The 16,328-nt window shown below is 41.8% G+C and overlaps 1 protein-coding gene across 1 annotated transcript in view; it reads right to left on the bottom strand.

Moving 5' to 3' along the window:
* LOC118255997 (opsin-5-like) overlaps positions 1–10,321 on the bottom strand; it is a 33,677-nt gene extending 23,356 nt beyond the window's left edge. Inside the window, exon 1 of the mRNA XM_035562659.1 lies at positions 10,201–10,321. Within this exon, the coding sequence (XP_035418552.1) occupies positions 10,201–10,321 (121 nt within the window). The remainder of the gene's footprint in view (positions 1–10,200) is intronic.
* Between the last annotated feature and the right edge of the window lie 6,007 nt (positions 10,322–16,328).

The following is a 16,328-nucleotide window of genomic DNA, read 5'->3' as shown; positions in this document are numbered from 1 at the left end:
GGAGCCGTGCCGGGGGAAACAATGGCTAGGCTGGGGAAGAAGGCGATGGCCCAGCTGAAGTGCATCTACACTAATGCACGCAGCATGGGTAACAAACAGGAGGAGCTGGAAGCCATCGTCCAGCAGGAAGGCTACGACTTGGTTGCCATCACGGAGACGTGGTGGGACCGCTCCCATGACTGGAGTGCTGCAATGCCTGGCTATCGGCTCTTCAGGAGGGACAGGCAGCACAGAGGGGGTGGTGGCGTGGCTCTCTACATTAGAGAATCTTTTGATGTTGTGGAACTCCAGGCTGGGAATGATAAGGTTGAATCCCTGTGGGTTAGGATCCGCGGGAAGGCCGGCAAGGCTAGCGTCCTGGTCGGGGTCTGTTATAGACCGCCGAACCAGGATGAGGAGACAGATGAGGAGTTTTATAGGCAACTGACAGAAGTTGCAAAATCGTCGGCGCTTGTCCTCGTGGGGGACTTCAACTTCCCGGATATATCCTGGAAACACAACACGGCACGGAGAAAGCAGTCTAAGAGGTTTCTGGAGAGCGTGGGAGATAGCTTCCTGACGCAGCTGGTCAGTGAACCCACCAGGGGTGGTGCCCCGCTAGACCTTCTCTTCACAAACAGAGAAGGACTGGTGGGAGATGTGGTGGTCGGAAACTGTCTTGGACAGAGTGACCACGAAATGGTAAAGTTCTCTATTCTTGGCGAGGCCAGGAAGGGGACCAGTAAAACTGCTGTATTGGACTTCCGGAGGGCTGACTTTGAGCTGCTCAGGACGCTGGTTGGCCGAGTCCCTTGGGAGGCGGTTCTGAAGGGCAGAGGAGTCCAGGAAGGCTGGGCGCTCCTCAAGAAGGAAATCTTAACGGCACAGGAGCGGTCCGTCTCCACGTGCCCAAAGACGAGCCGGCGTGGAAGAAGACCGGCCTGGCTGAACAGAGAGTTGCGGCTTGTGCTTAGCAGAAAAAAGAGGGTTTATAATCTTTGGAAAAAAGGGCGGGCCGCTGAGGAGGACTACAAGGATGTAGCGAGGCTGTGCAGGGAGAAAATTAGAAAGGCCAAAGCTCATCTGGAGCTCAACCTGGCTACTGCCGTTAAAGACAACAAAAAATCCTTTTACAAATATATCAATGCGAAACGGAGGACTAAGGAGAATCTCCATCCTTTACTGGATGCGAGGGGAAACCTAGTTACTAAGGATGAAGAAAAGGCTGAGGTGCTTAATGCCGCCTTTGCCTCAGTCTTTAGCGGCAATACCGGTTGTTCTCTGGATACCCAGTGCCCTGAGCTGGCGGAAGGGGATGGGGAGCAGGATGTGGCCTTTGCTATTCATGAGGAAATGGTTGGCGACCTGCTAAGAAGCTTGGATGTGCGCAAGTCGATGGGGCCGGATGGGATGCACCCGAGGGTACTGAAAGAACTGGCGGAGGAGCTGGCCGAGCCGCTTTCCATCATTTATCGGCAGTCCTGGCTATCGGGGGAGGTCCCAGTTGACTGGCGGCTAGCCAATGTGACGCCCATCTATAAGAAGGGCCGGAGGGCAGACCCGGGGAACTATAGGGCTGTCAGTTTGACCTCAGTGCCAGGAAAGCTCATGGAGCAGATTATCTTGAGGGTCATCACGCGGCACTTGCAGGGCGAGCAGGCGATCAGGCCCAGTCAGCATGGGTTTATGAAAGGCAGGTCCTGCTTGACGAACCTGATCTCCTTCTATGACAAAGTGACGCGCTTGGTGGATGAGGGAAGGGCTGTGGATGTGGTTTACCTTGACCTCAGTAAGGCTTTTGACACCGTTCCCCACAACATTCTCCTCAAGAAACTGGCTGCTCGGGGCTTGGACTGGCGTATGCTTCGCTGGGTTAGAAACTGGCTGGATAGCCGGGCCCAGAGAGTTGTGGTGAATGGAGTCAAATCCAGTTGGAGGCTGGTCACAAGTGGTGTCCCCCAGGGCTCGGTACTGGGGCCGGTCCTCTTTAATATCTTTATCGATGACCTGGATGAGGGCGTTCAGTGCACCCTCAGTAAGTTTGCAGATGACACCAAGCTAAGTGCGTGTGTCGATCTGCTCGAGGGCAGGAAGGCTCTGCAGGAGGATCTGGATAGGCTGGACCGATGGGCTGAAGCCAACTGTATGAAGTTCAACAAGGCCAAGTGCCGGGTCCTGCACCTGGGGCGCAACAACCCCAAGCAGAGCTACAGGCTGGGAGATGAGTGGTTGGAAAGCTGCCTGGCCGAGAAGGACCTGGGAGTATTGGTTGATAGTCGGCTGAATATGAGCCAGCAGTGTGCTCAGGTGGCCAAGAAGGCCAACAGCATCCTGGCCTGTATAAGAAGCAGTGTGGCCAGCAGGTCTAGGGAGGTGATTGTCCCCCTGTACTCGGCTCTGGTGAGGCCGCACCTCGAGTACTGTGTTCAGTTTTGGGCCCCTCGCTACAGGAAGGACATGGACGTGCTCGAGCGAGTCCAGAGAAGGGCGACCAAGCTGGTGAGGGGTCTGGAGAACAAGTCTTACGAGGAGCGGCTGAGGGAGCTGGGCTTGTTCAGCCTGGAGAAGAGGAGGCTCAGGGGCGACCTTATCGCTCTCTACAGTTACCTTAAAGGAGGCTGTAGTGAGGTGGGGGTTGGTCTGTTCTCCCACGTGCGTGGTGACAGGACGAGGGGGAATGGGCGAAAGTTGCGACAGGGGAGTTTTAGGTTGGATGTTAGGAAGTACTTCTTTACCGAAAGGGTTATTAAGCATTGGAATGGGCTGCCCAGGGAGGTGGTGGAGTCACCATCCCTGGAGGTCTTTAAAAGACGTTTAGATGTAGAGCTTAGCGATATGGTTTAGTGGAGTACTTAGTGTTAGGTCGGAGGTTGGACTCGATGATCTTGAGGTCTCTTCCAACCTAGAAATCTGTGTCTGTGTCTGTGTCTGTGTCTGACGGCATTGCACAGCACCTCTAGATATTCAGAGAAGTTCACAAGATGAAGAACAGCTGACAGGTTTATTATCACAACAAGAGGGCAGCTGCCTTCCTTCGGGAAACATAATAACCCCAAATGATGGGAACCCAGTGTTTCTCGGTCAGACTGTGGCTCACAAGGCAGTGGCTTAGCAGGAAATTTCCTCTGTATGTCCAAGCCAGCTGGGAACATCACTAGCTGAAACACCAGTGAGCAATGTGCTTGTTCTCCAAGCAGTGAGGTTACGTATTTACAGCCCAGCAGGGTACACCGGCTAGTCTGGAGCGGGAAGGGCAGTGCTTGGTGGGACAGTCTCGGTACTGCAAAGCAAACAGCTTTTTCTGCAGACTAATTTCCTTTCTAATAACTTCTTTGTAAAACTGCCAAGAAGCTGCCGTTCTGGCTTGCATAGCAAACACGCATGGGTTGCTGAAGCGCTTTCAAACTGGGAAGAGCTGACGTGTCAACATATGGCATTAACCAGAAATAGACATGGGTGTAACGATATGTTGAGATCCATACGTGTAGATATATATATATACACACACATACATACATATTTATACAGATAGATGTCCTTATAAGATCGACAACAATAAGTATACCTTATTCTGGCCACTAGGTGACAATGTTTCTTAACGGAGTCTCATTTCCAGACTGTGTGCTTCAAGACAGAAGTTATTTTTAACTTTTCTCTGGGTCTCGGCGTTATAAATAGGCACAGCAGGGCATAGGACGACTGACTGCTTTGGAAATGCATTAGGACAGTTTGCAGTGCAACCATGAGAGCTGTGGTGTTTACGTGCATTCAACTCTACCTCCTTTAAGGCAAGATAGCTTTCAAGGCAGTAGGCGTGGAAGTATTTTCCCTGTCAATATTAAGAGACTGTGCTAAAATGGCAAACATAATAAAATTTCACCTCCTTTGTAAACAGTAACCTTTTGTCAATGCAATGCAGTGTAATAGATAGGAGGACTGTCCTTACAATGTCATACATGTGCACTTGCTGGGAATACACAGAATAAATTCCCTTGAGCCTGGAGAGTAAGGGAGTTTTCAGTCAAAGTGTCTTAGGGAAAAAAAAATGAGGAAAAAGGTTATGTAAAACAACAGTACAGCTATTTTAGCTGAAGATGACAGACACCCCGTATTTGTGATCACTTTCAAAACTACTTTCAGACACTGAGGGCTGGGGGTGAGGGAAGCAATGAGAGAGATAAAAATCAGAGAGAGAGTGCATGCATAGCACTTCTGAAGACAGGCACAATGCTTTCAACCACTGCAGGTGGGTAACCTTCACTGGCATATGCACTCCCTAAAACACCTGGTGTGTCTTGGAGATATGCCTTATTAGTACTCTGATCCAAAAAAAAAAAAAAAAAAAACATGGAGGAACTCAGTTCTAAGAAAACAAGTGAGTTTTGTTTTGAGTAACAAAAACAGTGGTGACATAAGAGTACTATTAACCAGAGCAGTGACTGTGGGACACTGGATCTCTGCACCATCAGATAGTCATGCTGCTTTAGTGTTGCTGACTTTGGACTTTGCCAAACCCAACCAAACGAAAACACCTCCCCACCAACCCTGAGAATACAATGGGGGAAAAAAGGTTTAAAAATGTAATGCCAAGCAAATGCAGCAATAGTTCTGACACTCTTGGTGAGGGCAGGAATTTCCTCAACTGCTTTGCAGGCATGTGTGCCTCAGGGCAGATCCTGGGCCAATCCAGACCCCAGAAAGAAACCTCCAAACTTTGAAGTGCTATAATGCATTGGTGTCACCAGGTGGCCTCTCAATAAAACAAGGGGTAGAAGAGATTGAGCTGAGGAATCCAGTTCTGCTTTCTCCAGGCTGTCAGCAATGTTCTTACAGGAAGATATGGAAAAACAAAACAAAACCAAAACCCCCAAAGCCAATCTCAGAATCCTCAGGAAATTCTGGTGATAAAGGACAGACAGGTTCCAATTGAGATCTCTAAGTGGCTGAGAGAGAAAAATAACAGATAGGATGAAACTGAGAACTTCCACTCAACATAAGGTTCAGAGTAGAGCCATCACAGCTCCCCTACAAGCTGTAATGCTGTCTGATATGGGCTCATCAACGAAGGATGCTGGCAGTTAAATGGCAGATGACAAAATTGCTGATGTTCATTAACAGAGGACAGGACTGAGAGCAGCTGCTGTAAGACTGCCAGTATCAGAGCAGAATAGGCTAAATGAGTGTTGATAATCACTAAATACTAAACAGCTAAAGAGTCACCCTTAATCCTCAGGAACCTGCTTTTATCTGTGGACAGTGCTGTGAAGACCTTTTCTACCTACAGAAACATAGTTGGTACCACATTTGCAAACACTGGGAGGTAGGAGGAACAGGATGGAAAGCAATATTAAAAACCATTGTATTGCCCTTATATAACTCGGTAGTAATCCTTCCCCTGGAGTAATACCTCCTAATGGAGCATTTTAATCCTTGGATTTCAAAAATGCTCCACAAAGGAGGTTGGTGCAGTTATCCATGACTTGCAGGGGAGGAATGGGAAGGCTGCCAAGCAAGCTGGTGGAAGTCAGGAACCGAAACGCTATCAGCAAAGTCCTGTATCAGCATGCTGTCCACCAGCCAGTGCAAAAAAACATCCAAAAAGTAGACAAGGATGAATAAAGACAGTGCAAACCTCCCTACTAAAAGCATCTGAGAACAGTGAATTGTCTGGATCAGGGAACAGCTAATGTGGAACGCAACAATTTTACAAAGAGTTCTGCCAAATCACCCAAGCCTGAGCATGTAGGCATACCCTCTTTTCTCTCATCTGCTTGAGAAGGACTATGAACAAGCAATGAACACCAGAGCCTGTGTGCAATTTCATTGTTCGCATTAGATTTATGGTTTTTTTTTGTTTGTTTTTTTCCTCTTCAGAGTTTAGTTTGGTATAGGGGAACTAATAGCTCTGAGCTGGTCATCCATATTTTCAATAGATGCCAACATCCATGCTCAGCTAGGACAGGTAATTGTCCTTTTTACATACTTAGGCTTCTTCATGCTACACATACACTGTTGTGTGGGCTTTACTTCTAAAAACTTATAAGAATTAATTAAAAAAAAGGGGGGGGTGGGTTACACATCACCCATCTACAGTTTAAAATATACAGTCTTAAGTGGAAGGATTCAAATAATGAAGAACAAAAGGTGAAGGCTCAGTGTCATAGGACAAACTATGTTTTCCCTTGGCTTCACCTCTAGGAATGAAATTGGATTGAATATCTAGATATAGAGCAGGCATGAATGGAGTTGAACACTGATTCCACTGCCTGTGCTATGTAAGCGTAAATCCCCATCTGAAGGAGTCTGCTGTCAAGTTTTCTAATCTGAAAATCTTTTATCTAAAACAGTGAGAAAATCTAGAGTTTGCAAAGTTGTCATTAACTACTGCAGCTGTGAAGTGATCCTGTTCTGTTTTCAGTCTTCACCGCTAATTATACATACACAATATCCTATCTAGGGCATATTGCCAATTTTGGCAGAAAGAAAAGTCATCATATTTTAGACTTGACAAAGCGTGGAGAGATTATTTGTTCGATAAATGCGATCATTTTGTGGATGGATACTTTGTGAATAGGTTGTTTTCTTTCCCACCTTCTCAGGTTTAGCTGTCAAATAACGTTCCAAAATAACGCTCATTCTGTCACTTGTCTGTCAGCTTACTGACACCATTCAGAAATGAGTGCCATTTAAAGGCAAGTTTGTGTCTTGTGGTCCATTCCCATTTTCAGATCAGGCTGGTAATGCTCTCAGCATGCCTTTCTGATGTGACCACTCACAGAAAGTCAGAATTTGTTTTCTATCAAATATTCTGTCATGCTCAAAATTTTCTTTTATGCCAAACTTTCATTCTAACAGCCCCAGTTAAATATGAACCTAGGGAACGAGGAAAATGAGCACAGAGCAAATTGTGTCTAAACACAGAAAAGAACAATTACTTTAGGATTACAATTAATATTTACGGGGAAAAAAATGCCATTTCCCCCCACCCCACCAGTCTGGATTTGACTTAGCTAGCAGTTTTGAATCTGGTGGTAAGTTTCAAGAATAGCAGCTGTGACATGCCAAGCATTTATAAGCTTGTCAGGAGGATCTGGAGCACTTAAAAACTAATGAATGTGCAACCTTTAGCAGGTGTATGAAGTTATCACAGTAGGACTGCAGCTTTACAGATATATGGGGCAGATGAAGTCGGTTACAAATAGACTTCAATAAGTAAACTCAGATGAAGCTTAGACTAGTTACAAAGTTTGAAATATTTTGGTAATAACTTGTTGGTTCATGTATTTGTCCATTTTCAAAAACAGGTAGTGCTTGGCCGAATGCATTGGCCCCTTGATATATAAAGCATCAATTATAATGAAGTGTATAGGTGTGTTTTTTATGTAGCTGTTAACAGTGGAATTGTGTTGCTGTCTCCATATTAAAAAAAAAAAAATAAAAATCATATCCAAATATTTCTTGAAAGAGATCTGGAAGAAATACATACTGAATTCTAACATCATAAGCTGGAACAAGTTCCAAAAAAAAAAAAAAAAAAAAAGCAACCCACCAAACACAACATTCCTGCTGAAAATTGTTATTTTCTTGTTGTCTGCATTTCAGCTGTCAAACCCTGAAAATCATTCTTTTAGAAAGATTATAAAGGAAATTCTCCCCCCTAATATTTTTATACTTATGGCTTATTTTCACCACTCCCCTCAAAGAAAGATTCTCCTTGACAGCAGTACTAAAGACTGCTTTGGAAGATATTGTGGTGGCTCATAAAACACACCCAATTGGGAAGTTCCAAGTTTTTCTCACTGACTTTGAGACCTTATTTACAGAGTCTTTCAGTTATCCTGCAGCAGCAGGTCCTTAAACCAAATTTTAAAGGGAGGATAAAAAGATGGTTATAAAATGGAAAATAGGTTCTGTGGTAATAAGGGCTTCTGAAAACTAGCTTATGTCCTACTAGTATTTTTCCAAAGAAATTGGTGTAGAAGTACTAAACTATCTTTAATAAATATTCTGCATGTTATCATATAGGAAATTGTTTATTCACACAGGTGAGGAATAGAAACAATTGCAAAGGGATGTGGACCTGAGCATGAATGATATGAGCAGGGAGATTACTAATGAGTTTCCTCCATGATCTGCCTCAGAACAGGTTTTAGGTTCATGAGAGGCATAGCCAGAAGGAGCTATAGCAGCTATGAAATTGCTGGTGAAAGCTGACAAGAACTATCAGTGATAGAAGATGACTGGATAGCATATAAAAGTTACTTGGTGACTTTGAAGACTGCAGTAATTAGGAACGAATGAAATTTAACAGAACAGCGTAAAAGCTTCGGTGCTTAAGTACTTAAAAGTGTACTTGCTAATAAGATGTGAGGTCAGCATTAGGAAGCAGCAAAGGAAAACACCTTTGGTGGAAGAAGTGTGCGCTGCCTGTCAGTGTGACACACAGGCACCACTAGGAGGGATTAGCAGAGCTACAGAAGTGTAAATATGAATGAACGATGATGGTGAGATCTTGTTTGGATGCTGTATGCAGTTCTGCTTCAAAAAATGAGTCAAGGTTGGAACTGCAAAACACTGCTAGGATGATGGGCTAGGATGGTAGAGGCAACACTACTATGACAGGAGATAAAGAAAACCCTCATTTGCTTAATATTGGAATACAAAGTTTGACAATGGGATATTAATGTTACTCTGGGAATAGAGAGGCTGTGGGAGATTAATTGCAGGCAACAAAAATTATTTAAATTAAAAGGAGTGACAAAAAGGACAAAGTTCATATGATCAATTTAGCTAAAAATTTAGGAAAATGGTCCTACCCAACATAGTAATGAAGTCATGAACAGGCTGTCAATTGGAAGAGTGACAGCAACAACGAAAATCCCTAACCATTTGTACGAGGAAGCATGATAGCTTTGTAAATGGGATTATATATTGTCACAGCAGGGGACTGGCCTTGCTGACCCACAAGGTTTTTCTAGTCCTAAATGCAACTGATTAATTCATTAGCTGATGGTGCAGCCTGTTCCCAGCCATTTGTGCCGGGGTGTGCACATGTGAACAGACTGGGGATGAATTTGAGATAACTCCACTTTATCTTGCAGGCACTCTTCTAATTAAGTTTCTTAATATGATAAAAAGTCATACTTTTTTTTTACTTTTTTTTTTTAACTTTTTTTTTTTTATTCCAAACCAACTTCTTTTCCCCCTACTTTTTATGGATAAAACAGAAAATCTCATATAAACATAAAGTACTTATTGTTTTACATTGTAATTTTCACAGATTTTTTTTGAGCATTAGTTGAGGGCTAGCGAGCTACTTGCAATATATGGCAAGCTTAGAAAAAGAAAAAAATTTGCTTAGGTCAGCCATTTAAAAATAAACATTTTTGTATGGGCTGTTTAGAACAACTGATGTAAAGTTATATTTTCTTGAACTTTCCTGTGAGGCTGTGCAGATGGAAATTTTGATTACCTACCCAACCTGCATTCTTTAATATTTCCTGAGGTTTGCTCATATCCTTCAGTGAGTCTGCCTTAAGTAGACAATATTTAAATAAACGAAACCAACAAAGTTGCACTGTGATCCAGCTGAGTTCATACTAGGTTCCATTTTCAGCTATTATACACTTAGAATAGCTGTCACACAGGAGAACGTAAATGAATGCAAAGTATAGTAACTGCTAACACAGGATAATGCTCTAGTCCTTAGATCTCTCATAGGTCCTGTTTAAAGAAGTTTATTTTCATGTGCAGTGAACAATTAAAGCAAAAGTAGTAAAAATAGTTTAATTTGGGGAAAAAAAAAAGCTATAGAACTGTATTTTCTGTGTCTGCAGGAGGTAATTGTAGGATGCCAACTGACCAGCAGTAGTCAAAACTCTGGAAATCACAGAACATTAATTCAGTGCTACTGAGACATGAGAAGTATTATATGTACTTCTGATAAGGTGTTTCTTAATATGTGCTCTTTCCACATATTAAATTCAGTGAACAATAATTAAAAGTTTGCAGGATTGAATTTTTTTAATTATTATTTTCAAGATTTTTGCATTCATTATTAATCACCTTTTAGCAAAATAAAGCTAGATCTTGTAATAGCTGAAGAAAAAAGTTGCATTTTATAACATCGGTAAAAACCAAGTGCAGTCAGTCACTTTGAGCTTTATACCAAACTCTACTAGGAGCTTCATTTTATTAGCCAAGTCAAAACAAAGTACATACCTAAAGCCAGTAGGTAGAAGCCTATAATAGTCTCTCCTTGTTCCGTGACAGCAGCCTCTCTGCTCAGAAAACTGATGTTGTTGTTCCTCCAGGGTGCCTGCGGAGACAACTGGAGAGACATTTTCAACAGACTATGACCTAGAACTTGCCTTTACCCCAATATATCTCAAATGCCAGGCAAAATAAAATAAATCCAGCCTTTTCTTCTGTTTCTGCTCCCACTATTTGGAGAAGCTCTTCAATGAGACTAATAACCTAAAGAAGGAAGTCTCAAAGGACGGAAGCTTTACAGCCTTCAGACCTGCGCTTATTCACTAATCCTATCTATTAATACAGCCTGTGAACCTGTGACAGCCAAACGTAGCAGACTTCCTCACATCCTTGTAACTGCTACATGCAGAAATCTTGAATGAAGAGTGTGTATCTAACAAAAAGACAACCTCCTCTAAAATGGAGTGATACTACATAGCCTACAGGTTCACAGGCACACCCACAAGCATAGTGCATGTTGATATATTGATGAAATACCATTACTTCCATGTTTTTGTCTTCACTGAAGTCTGTTAGGATTTAAATTTTTAATGCATTTTGAGGAAAAATATCTCAGAGAGATTAAAAAAGAAGGTGTCACCACCTGAGAATGTGACTTTAATACAGCACAAGTAGTCAGCTATGAAGTTACTTTACTAGCAGAACAACTTGCTAATTTTAAATAAAGGGAAAATTTGTTTTCCACCTGTACTGGAAATTGTCTTAAGAACTGTGAATCTTATTTTTACACTGCTAAGCACCTACCAATCTTATACATTCCAAGTACAGTTGGATTATCCCACACTGTTGAAAAATGAGATCTTGTCTTGCTGACACATTACATGTGCTTTCAGTGAGTCAGTTTGGAGTAGTTTCAGTCTTTACTGAGGTATCAATGATTGCATTTCAGATATAGTCTTTCTTACCAACCTGCCTGTAGTCATAATTCAAAACTTGAGTCTGAATTAGTTCCTCTGAAGCAGCAAATGTTATAACCGTCTCACCTCGACAGGGGAGGCTAAAGGAAGTGTGATGAATAATAATGGAGGACAACCCTTTGCAGCAAGGAGGAGAGAGAAATAGCCACATTGTGCTCAAAGGCAAATCGTTGGCTGTGAAAGTAGACTGGGACAAACCCTGACCACTCCCCAAGACCAGCTGAAATCTAACAAGCTTACTGAGGCAACTGAAAGCAGAATTTGGATTTTACGACCATCAGCAAGCTGCAGTTTCAAGACTAACAGAAGCTAACTGCTTCTACGCTATGTATAAAACAACTGACCGTCAGGACTCTTACCTTCTATTTTAAGCACTTTTGTTGCCTCATGGCTGGAGCATATATGACCTTAGGCGAAGTTTTGCCATTTCTACACTTCTAGAAATACTGTCTGTCAGCTGCCTTTCTTTGTGCAAGGCTCTCTGAGATCCTTACAGGATAAAATACACTACTGGGGGAAGTAAAACCTACCTAATATAATCAGTACCTATTGTTTCATTTTCCAGGTGAATACAGGGAAATTTTTTACTCAGAGGGTGGTGAGGCACAGGCACAGGTTGCCCAGAGAAGCTGTGAATGCCCCATCCCTGGAGGTGTTCAAGGCCAGGCTGGACGAGGCCCTGGACAACCTCACCTAGTGGGTGGCATCCCTGCCCATAGCAGGGGTGTTGGAACCAAGTGATCTTTTTAAGGTCCCTTCCAACCCGAGCCGTTCTATGACTCCATGAATATAAGAAATGAATATTCATGGCTGTACTTGAGGGTTTAATGAAGCCGTTCCTAGAACATTAAGGAAGGAAGCAGCCTTCTGAAACCACAGATGCCTGAGGACACCTGATTAAAATGACTGGGTGATGACACGACAGGTTAACATAGCCCATGGTACAGACACACTGAACCAACCAATAATCTCTGAGATGGCACACAAAGCCAATTTAGAGTGGATATAAGTCAGCAGGTAGCTCTTATTTGGGCTGCTAAAACGTGTGACAGCCTGTTAATCCCTAGTCCCTAAACTCTTTAAGTGGGACATATATACCACCACAGTAAGGCATGTAACACAGCAGTATTGACTGGCTTGAGAGACTCAGCCTAGTTACATGACAGTTCAGTTTACCAAGAATTCCCAGTACATCATAAAAAAAACAATAATTTAAATCTGTGCGTGACAGGAAATTTATGATGTCATATGTTTCTAACAAGCATCTGTTTTCCCTGGGGGGCACTGAAAAGTTAGGGTCTTGCCAAAGGAACGATTTTGTCAAAAAGCTAGCATAAGATCTCACAACACTACTTTTGCATGATACCTGTTACATGTGGATTAAAGAGTTTAGACTAGGGGCAAAAGAGGAGAAAGTGAAACATGAAAAATATGTACCATAAGCAGATAAAAATTGATGCTGGAGGGCATTTGGAAGGCATAATGTTTTGTGAAATTTTTTAAAAGTATGAATCAAGGGGATTTCAAGCTAATCCAATTGTATATTACTAGGCAAATCTCTACATTGATTTTTTTTTCATAAATTACTTTGGTTTCAACTTCAACTTCACATTTTTCATTATAATCAATATCAAATAAAAAATCCAATCAATTTCCAACAAGATAGTACTTAGTCGTGGAAAGAATAATCTTGTGATGATGAGTTATGCCTATGAACTTCATTGAGGTAGCCAGAAAATGCATTTCATATCAGTAAGAGATTATTTTCCAAAATCAAACTATATATTTGTTCACCACTTCCAAGAAAATACACTTGTTGAAATAATTTGTGCATTTTCCCAATAACAACTGAACTCAAAACTCCTATAAACATTAGATCAGGGTATTAATGTTTAAAACATACCAATGGTTGAATGGAAATGACTGTGCTTGTTGCACGCTACTTGGAACATCTACCTGTAAGAAAGCAGACATGAATCTGTTCTTTCATTGCTGAGGTTCAGCTGGTGGCAATGTGGTGACCTCTGACCATATAGCAGAAAAACACATCAATTTTTTTTAAATTGAAGAGTGATCATAATATGAAACATGCTGTGCCATTTATGATTTAAAATATGTCCATCCAATCTTAGACTATTCCCTTCCCCTGTGACACTTACCATAAGTACAATGCACTTGATGCACTCTGTAGTTGTATGCTGAAACCACATTTCAGTTCCATGTTGTGTTACTTGGCAAATTCAGTTAAGAATATGATTATATCATGTAATTAATATATTGTAAAATACATGCTTCTGCCACGATGTTAATTGGGTTTAGCCAGCTCTGCTTCACACTTTACTTTTATTCTCTATCTTGAAAGCTGTCAGAAAAAATGCTTCATTAGAGCTCATTACTGCAATATACAATTTGAAATTAACAATTTCTCAGGTAACGCAGTGTTTCAATTGATGCTAGTATGAAAACAGACCGTCTCCCAGCTTCAAACATATGTTGCTTTAATATTGGATGAAGATGATTCAGCAGAAGCAAATGTGTGTTGTGCAGATCAGGTGGCTGAGGCTTTTGGACTATTTTATCACCCTGCTCTGAGCTGAACTTACACTGAGCTGGTTAGGTGATGCTGAAGAAAACTAAACCCTGTAGGCAGCTGAATGAGTTCAGAAGAGATCGCAATGAGGAGAAGGAAGTCAGGCTTCTGAGATGATAGAAAGAGTGTCCTAGGAAAGTGAGATCACTGAGAAAAAGTAGAAATCAAGCTGGAAGGCAGAAGCCTCTCCGTGGGACACAGGCAGGGTGAATTCAAGATTTAAGCATTTATTATTTCCAACCTGCGATCATAAACTGCACTGATTTTTCTGTATTAAAGGTAATTTGTACCGCCTGTTTTAACAAAACTGGTCTTTTCGGCCTTAAAAGCCTTCCAGCCATCCTTTAGCTTGTTATAGTAACAGCTATAGACAAACCTGCTTCAAAGCGGTGGCTGCCTTGGTGTCCTGTCACTGGAGCATGTCTCACAGTGGCAATTCAGTGCTGTAGGTGAGAGAGGAGCCCACCTAGAGTATTGCTTTTCTCCAAATACAAGTTTGTGTCATAACATATGACTGCAGAGTTTATGGACACTGCAAATATCGTGAACCATGAAAAATGAAGAAGGTACTACCACTTACAAACAGAATCAAAACCGAAGCTATTCTTCACAATTAATGATCAATACAAAGCTTGCTTGCTGTCTGCTAAGAGTAAATGACATTTTCGCCTACAATTTTTTTGTAAACAAACATATTTTTCTTGAGGTGAAATTAATTCCTTAATGTTGGTTCAAATGTCCTGTTTCTTTTCTGCTTACCAAACTCTGAAGTATGCTGTGAGAGGCAGGTGCATCAAATGAACTGTCACTGACTCACATGAAGAAATCACTCTCTGCAGAAAAGGCAAAAATTTAGAGTCAACAAGAAAACAACACATAGCCAAAGAACTTTAGTGCCAGGAGAACCTTAAAGTTATATTCTATGGACTAAGCAAGTCCTGCCAGGAGGAACATGATGTTGAAGCTGCTGCTTTCTTCCTTCTAACGTCCTCTTGGGAGCATTTGTATACATTTTCCTTCATGCTTTACACCTTGCTCTTTATCTTTTGTCTGTAACTCCACATTGCACCTGAGTTTATTATATAAAATGTATCTTACATACATTGCATACTTCTTTTCTATTTTATTTGCTGTGTTTATGCCAGTTTTGCCTTGTTTCCAGGTTTGCACTTAACTGTTGGCTATGGAGCTGCTCAAAGCCCCGAAGCCTCCCCAGATGTTCTGTGCCCCTTCTCCTACATCCTCATGCCTCTCCACTACCTCCTGTGTCGCCACCAGTGGGACCCCTGCTGCCAGGCCTGGCCTGTGCTCTCCTACACTGCAACGCTGTGCCAGGGCCACAAGCATTTCATCCTACACAGAATGACCACCTGATACGTCTATCTGTGCAAAACTTCTGGTTATATCATATCTGTAAAAACAAGTAAAACAAATCAGGAAATCATCACCTGATCATTGAAAAAACCCTGCTGTCACACTGAAACCAGCTAAAAATCATTCCAGGCAGGCACAGGAGATTTGAAAAGCAAGCCTGACATGCTATACTACTGCAGTGTTAGTGCATAGCCTGTGGCATATAACTAGCAATGGTGGTAACTGTATTTATGAGGCTACAGGTTACACAGAGCAGGCAGCAGCATGATAGAACTGCATTGGCTTCAGTGAAGTTTTGTTCCTTCATATCAAAGATCTATTACCAAAATTGCAGAAAAAAGCAAACCTCCTGCTTAACCCCATCTACGTTTTTTGCTGTGTGAAACTATGCAGATTTATTTTTACTACTCTGAAGAAAGTGTGAGTTTCCTTTTTGACAATGCTTTTTCTTTTCACGCTCAGCTCCAACATCCAAACTATGAAAGAAGAAACACAGACTTATCTTAATGTGTTCATATGAGATTACGTAAGGCAGCACAAATGAGAGCAAAACCCAAGGCACTGTACTTTCATTCATTGTCTATCATCATGTCCAAGAAAAGGATTCTCTCTTCGTTCCATTTATTTAATTTGTGCTTGCTTTGCACAAAACCTCCAGAAGTTACAAGCTAGTAAGAATCATACCCCACAACTTCCCATTCAAACCTCAGAAATGTTGGCTTCCTAAAACGTCCGTTCAAACTGATGAGCTTTCTGAGTACTTAGCCACAATTAGAATTTAATCCTGGATTAAAAGAATACAACACAGCAGGAGGAAGTCACTGAAAACATAAATAATCTTAACCTAGCTTTGTGATTCCTTCAGCTGATACTGCATAAATTGTTTACTGGTGTCAGTTGCTATTATAAAATATATACTACTGGCTATTACGAAGTCTTTAATACTACATTACAGCAGATGCATCAGCAGATGTGTGAGCAGATAACAGAAGCCTCTTATAACAATGATCAGCCTGGGAGACTAGCAAAGGAGCCCTGGACAAGCTGGTTTCTTCTGCTCTTACCTTTTCTGAAGTTCCTATAGTAGAGAGTTATCAATATTTTTTTTTTCTTCTGTATTCAAAAATCAGAAAGAATACATCCCCTCAAGATGCTGAAAAGGAAAGATGTTTTTTATTCTGGTATTTAGTTCATGC

This window comes from Cygnus atratus, chromosome 3, assembly GCF_013377495.2.
Source record: "Cygnus atratus isolate AKBS03 ecotype Queensland, Australia chromosome 3, CAtr_DNAZoo_HiC_assembly, whole genome shotgun sequence".
In the NCBI taxonomy this organism is placed as follows: domain Eukaryota; kingdom Metazoa; phylum Chordata; class Aves; order Anseriformes; family Anatidae; genus Cygnus; species Cygnus atratus.
The sequence above is the reverse complement of the archived record's forward strand: the minus strand, read 5'-3'. Positions and strand labels throughout refer to the sequence as shown.